The following is a 6,000-nucleotide window of genomic DNA, read 5'->3' as shown; positions in this document are numbered from 1 at the left end:
ACTCCTCTGGGTGTTTCTGGGCCAGAGAGGGTGTCTGTTGGACTAAAACCTATACTTGCAGTACGAGTTCACTGTACAAAAGAGTTAATTTTTACTTAAACCCAATTCGGGCTAATCATGAAGCTACCAGGAATGATCTGGAATATGAACTAAAGAGTGCCTGCAGTCGCGTCAGCTGAACCTTCTACCCCCACGCTTCGGTCTGCCCACATGCTTCTGTCTATCAGCCTTGGCCTCCGGATCCGCTCTCGCGCCATTGGTTGGATTTCAGGAAGGAAGAAACCCAGGATTTAAAGGGCTCAGTTTTCCACCTGCCAGGCCGGGTCCAACTTGCCTTTGACACGTATTTGGGAGAACCTCTAGCAGTTCTTCATTTACCACACTGATTGGTTAAAGGAAAAGGAGTCTCAGAGGGTGTCACCTTGACAATCTCCAAAACCGAAACTTGCGCTCAAGATTGGATCTACACTGCGTCTGCGAGGCAGAGTCCCTGCCCAGGTCATCAGAGCCAGCCCCTCCGGAGGGAACGAGGGCGGGGCCTGGAATAGGCGTGGCTTTCCGTGGGAGAGTAGGATTTTGCCCCACCTCCTAGGAAGCCTGCTCTGCTTCCAGCCAATCAGGATGGTCTATGCAAATAGAGCCCGGGTCACCCCGGTAACCGTGATGTGTGGGAGCCAATGGAAACCAGCCAGTGGCGACCTCGCTCCGGGATTGGTACTAAAGTAAGGCGACAGGGATCCAATGGACTGTGGGAACAGTCCTCGGCGGGTTGAGGGGCGGAGATATGCAAATATGGTTTGAAAAGCCGGCGGGAAATCTGAGTTTCGCGGGAGGACCTTGGCGCGTAAACCGTATCCCTTCATTCATTGTCAGCAGCAGCTTCCTGGAGCCATTTTTCAGCTGCCGGCCGCAGCACCCGGGCTGCCGCCGCCGCCTCGCAATCCGTTGCATCGGCTGCCCCCGACGCCTCCATCTCCCCTCGGGGCCTGATATCCGTGCGGCCGGGACCCTCCTCTCTCCAGACCCCCGATTATTTTTGGCCCCGGGGCCTGAGCGGTGCGGAAAAATAAAAAGAAAAGAGAGAGAGAGGGTTCGGAAGCGCCGGGAGGGGAGGCGAGAAGGAGAGACTTGGAAACTCCGACTGCAAATAATAAAGAAATTGAAAGCAATACGTTAGTATATCGTAACACTAAAAAAGAGCAGGAGCGAGAGATGAGAAAGGGGATCCAGCCCGCCCTGGAGCAGTACCTGGTGACCGCCGGGGGTGGGGAGGGGGCGGCTGTCGTCGCCGCCGCCGCTGCAGCCTCCATGGACAAAAGGGCACTGCTAGCCAGCCCCGGCTTCGCCGCCGCCGCCGCCCCGGGCACGTACATCCAGATCCTCACTACGAACCCTTCCACCACGTCCTGTGCCACCTCCCTCCAAAGCGGTACCCTGGCCACCGGCCCCCTTCTCCCCAGTGTCCCCGGCGCGGAGCCGGCCGCCGGCAGCCTCCTCTACACCACGCCACAAGGACCCTCCAGCAGAGCCGGGCTGCTGCAGCAGCCACCAGCACCAGGACGCGGCGGCGGCGGCGGCCCTCCGGTAATACCCTCCCTCGGCAACGTCCCTAGCCCAGGTGGGAGGCGGGCTCCCGGGAGCGGTGGCTGCGAGAGCGCGAGGCTGAGCATCGTGGGCCTCGTTGCTGTCCCTCCAGCGTGTGCTTATTGTTAGACTTGGGGTGCTTCCCTCCAGGCGCTGGGAGGACCTGGGGGCCTGGGCAGGCGCGCGGGACAGTGGGGAGTCCCTCTTTGCGAACCACATTCAACACTCCAAAACTTTTCGCGCCCCCCCTTCTTTTCCTGCACTTTTCCCTACCCCCACTCTCCCCTCCCCTGCAACTCGAAGCTTCCTCTTTCTCGGGCGTAGGAAGGGGTCACGCCCCGGATGGAGAAGGGGGTGGGGGAGGGAGTAGTGCACTGGAGAGTGGGGGACCCCAGGGGGATGTAAACGGGGGGACCCGAGGCGTGCCTGCCTCCCCGTCGGCCTCTGCTGCCCCTGGGCGGCCGGGGGTCCCACAGGCGTGCTCCGAGCGTGGGGGCTCCAGTGCCTGGCACCTTTGGGGACCTAGCTCCCGGCAACAAAGGGGATCTGGGAGGTGGAGGGGTATCGCGGTGTGGGAGGTGGAACTGGGAGCCTCCGGGTGGGCCAGGGCTCGCGCTGTCTGCGACAAGGGGCCGGCGGGCGGGTGCTCCGGCCTGGGCGCATCTCCGAGGTGGCAGCGGCGGCGCCCGCGTGGCCGGAGCGCCGGGGCCTTGCTCACCGGGCCCCGGGCCTGCCCTTGACCCGCCTCTCCCCTTGCCCCTTCCTTCCCCGCCCTGTCCCCCTCCCCGCCCCCCGGCGACGGAGGGCGGGGGCAGCCGGGTTCCCGTCCCGCCGCCAGGATCTGTCCCTTCTCTCCGGGACCCGCCGGTGACGTTTCGCACACGTGCGCGGAGGACGCGCCTGTGACTGGGGAGGAGGTGGCGGCGGGAGGGGGCGCTGGAGGGGGAGAGGGGGCACCCACTTCCTCCTGCTCGCCGGCTCCCAGGCCTGGGACCGTCCCGGCGCCCTCGCACCCAGCACCGCCACCCTCCCTCTCCCGTCCCCACCCCCCCACGGCGCCCGCCCTCGCCCGGCGCCGCCGCTCCGCTCGGCCTCGGGCCCCCTCTCCAGCCGGCCCCCCACCTCCCCCGGAGCCAGGCTGCTTTCGGAAATGCCCTTACAGCAGCAGGTTAGTGACCCGGACCGCGCGGGGGCCCGAGCCACGGCCGCGGGGACCCGGGATCCCCGGGGGGCCCCCGAGCCGGAGGATAGGCGACCGAGCGGGGTTTTGGAGTGGGAACGGGGGGTTGGGTGCTTGAGGGAAATGAGTAAGCAAGAAAAATCTAACTAAGTAAATCCCCGGCCTCCGTTTCTAGGAGCCCCGGGGCGGGAGTGGCCGCCCCCGGGGTGGGTATAGTGTTTACGTGTGTTTCTTTTGGGGGGTGGATAGATGGGCAATTGAAACCCAGATGAGGGCTTCACGCCCGTGGCCGAGTTGAGCCGCTTTCTGTCTTGCTTCCCTTGTGCTGAAGGGGGAGGGGGCGGGTCAGAGGGTAGGGTGTCTGTGGGGTTCCCAGGCCACCCGCCACCCCCTCCCTTTGTCCCTGTAATTTATAAAGCGCCTTTGAGAGATGATTTAGGTCAGTATGCGGCTTCCCTTTTTGTTGTTACTAGAAAGAAGTGTGGCCCCGAGGTCTCCCCTTCTTCCTTTCTCTCCTGCATTCCTTCCTCCATGCCTCCTGTCTTCACCCGCGTGTTAAGGCTTGGCCCAGACCAGGCTAGAACCCACCCGGACTCAGATATCCGTGGTTGCATGATAATGCCAGTCGAGGACCTCACCTAGTCTTAGGTCTAGATGTGTTTGTTTTGCACAATCAATATTTTGCTGGGGTCTTTTAAGAAAGTCTGTGCACATATATAGTTCTTTGGGAAATGAGGTGGCTAGATAAATAATTAATTTTTTAAAATTCCCTTTCTGTCCATAATTTTGCACTAGGTTGGATTCTTAGTGCTTTCCAGCCTAGAGATACTTCCCGGGGATGTGCGATACAGTCCCAGTCAAAGAGGCTCATCCTTTTAGTGACTAGGGTCTGCCAGCAGGGGGGAAGCCGAGTACAGTACCTGCTTACACATACAGTATCCAGTGTGCTAGATTCTCAGGCACAGAATATTCCATGCTTTCATTAGCTCTAAATAATTTTGCCGGCGATTAAACATGCTTGGCCATACAATAAGCCTATTTCCCCCTACACAATCGGTTCCTATATCATAAATAACCTGAAACAACGGGCTATTGACATGCTTCTTGGATTAGATTCAGATTTGCAGGGAAAGTTATTTTTGATAATAGGAAATTGTGAGACTACTAAATTGCTCTTAAAAAAAAAATCTTAAGACTATTTGTTGGACCAGGTCACCGAGACTGTCTAGCCAAATTTATATGTAGTTCACTGTAGTTGAGTATTTAAAATATAAAACTATTGCCCTCATCTTCCAAGTTATTTCTAAACTTTATTATCCTTGCCATGAAGTTATTATTCCAGGAATATAGGTTGTTTTGAATTTGGGAACTCGAAAATAATGTTTCATTATAGGAATATAAATGCTTCTTAGACATATTCAGAAGTCTTTTTATGTAAGATTGTAATGTATGCTGAATCACTGGTTAATCTACACTTTCAGTGCTCTATCTTCTGGGAGGGGTACAAAGTTTGTCTCCCAAGTGCATACAAAGTCCTCAGGGTTGCAGAATTTCATTTTTTTTTTTTCTTATCAGTATTTCCATAGGCTTCCAGTTAAATCTTGAAATTTCTTTGATTTTGTTTTTTAAGGCAGGGTCTCTTATAGCCTTGTACTCCTGATCTTGCCTCGAGGGCCTGCATTCTGAAATTAAAGACATGCACCACCTTGTGTTTTTGAGTTCTGTTGATATTTTCCCCTAAGCATGACGGTTGGGAAAGGTGTATTGAATGAACCAAGATAGGACCATCCAAACATTGTATGTTCAAGAGGAAGTGGGGGGTGGTTCTTCAGGTGATCAGAGATCTAGACCCACATGGGTCCACGTTCAAGTTGTCTCCGGGAACATTTAAGAACTTGACAGAGCAAGTGGCTTGCCTTCTCGCTAACTGTAACCTTCTGTCTTTATTTCCAAGTTGTCTGCTGTTAGACAAATAACTTAATCTGCCAGGGCAATAATACAACTTTGAGGTTTTTTAAAGTAATATGATAATATATGTACAATACTTAAGCACTAAGGCCTGGCAAATAGTAGCTGCTCCATAAAATTAGTATTCATAAATCAAGTATTTGTATAACTCAAGAGACTGCATACATACTGTCCCTTTGTTTACCTGTATGAGCAGAATGATCCTAAGTTTTCTAAAGTGGTATGTAATTTCATTCTTCCAGAAAATTGAGGATCTATTAATGCAAGAGGCAGCAGCCTATCACGTCAGATTTACTTTAATTCAGTCATAGCAACCTGCTGATTATACTTTTCCAAAGAGTCCTCCATGCCTAATAAATCTCATCTGAGAATGGAGGACTGTAGATGCTATTTCAGCAGGGTCTTTTTTCCTGAACAAATTTGAAAGAAGAAAAATGCGGGTTCCTGTGGTTCTGTATGCAGTAATCTTGCTTCTGCTGCGATGTATGGTTGGTGCCAAGTTGAAGCTGGGAGAGAATTTTTAGTCACTACATATCCCAAAATGGATGTTTTAATATAATGCAATGCCCAGACGTGGGCAGGACAAATAGCTCCACTATAATCAGTACCGAGGGCGCCACCCTAATCGTCCCTGGGAACAAAGCACCCTTAACTGAGCTAAAGCACCCAAGCCTGAGAACAGGAAAGGATTTTTTTAGTGTGTATTTTTCTAAAAATCACCACCTTGTATAATACTTGGAGGAAGGACAGAGTCTGCGGAGTTTATCAGCGTACTGTGTAAAGTTAACATGGGAAAAGAATATCTACTCTGAGTTTAGGAATAAATATCAACACCTGGGAGGAAAAGACTGGCGTGTAGGGAGGGATTATTTGGTGTCTTAAAAATAGAAAGCAGTAATTTCCCCTTAACTTCTCATACTGTCTTCTCCAGTGAGACCACACACACAACATACACCTTAAGTCCAATTGGCTATTTTCTCCAACTTACCGATTTATAAATAGTCCATGTGACTGGCTATACGCATTGTCCCAAACTTGCCAACTCCAATTCTTTTTACCCATCTACTTTTCAGTAATATTTTAATCAGGATGGGTGAAGATCATTACTTGGTAGACTGAGTCTCTCCAAGGTCTGCGAAGCAGCTAAAAAGTGCAAGGAGGAAAGATTCCAATCCCCCCTCCCTTTGCTGAGGGGTACATCACTGAATTCTTTGAGGTACAAGTATGTGGTTTGATATGCATTTTCATGGTCATTAGCGGTTTTAAAT

At 52.7% G+C, this 6,000-nt stretch overlaps 1 protein-coding gene across 2 annotated transcripts in view; it reads left to right on the top strand.

Annotated features, from left to right (window-relative positions):
• Window positions 1-2,514: 2,514 nt before the first annotated feature.
• E2f3 (E2F transcription factor 3) overlaps window positions 2,515-6,000 on the top strand; it is an 82,622-nt gene continuing 79,136 nt past the window's right edge. For both annotated transcript variants that reach the window (XM_036189038.1, XM_036189037.1), the window contains exon 1: window positions 2,515-2,752. In XM_036189038.1, the coding sequence (XP_036044931.1) occupies window positions 2,735-2,752 (18 nt within the window). In that variant the 5' untranslated portion in view covers window positions 2,515-2,734. The remainder of the gene's footprint in view (window positions 2,753-6,000) is intronic.

The sequence above is a fragment of the Onychomys torridus genome, chromosome 5, assembly GCF_903995425.1.
Source record: "Onychomys torridus chromosome 5, mOncTor1.1, whole genome shotgun sequence".
Lineage (NCBI taxonomy): Eukaryota > Metazoa > Chordata > Mammalia > Rodentia > Cricetidae > Onychomys > Onychomys torridus.
This window is presented reverse-complemented; position numbering and strand designations above follow the sequence as displayed.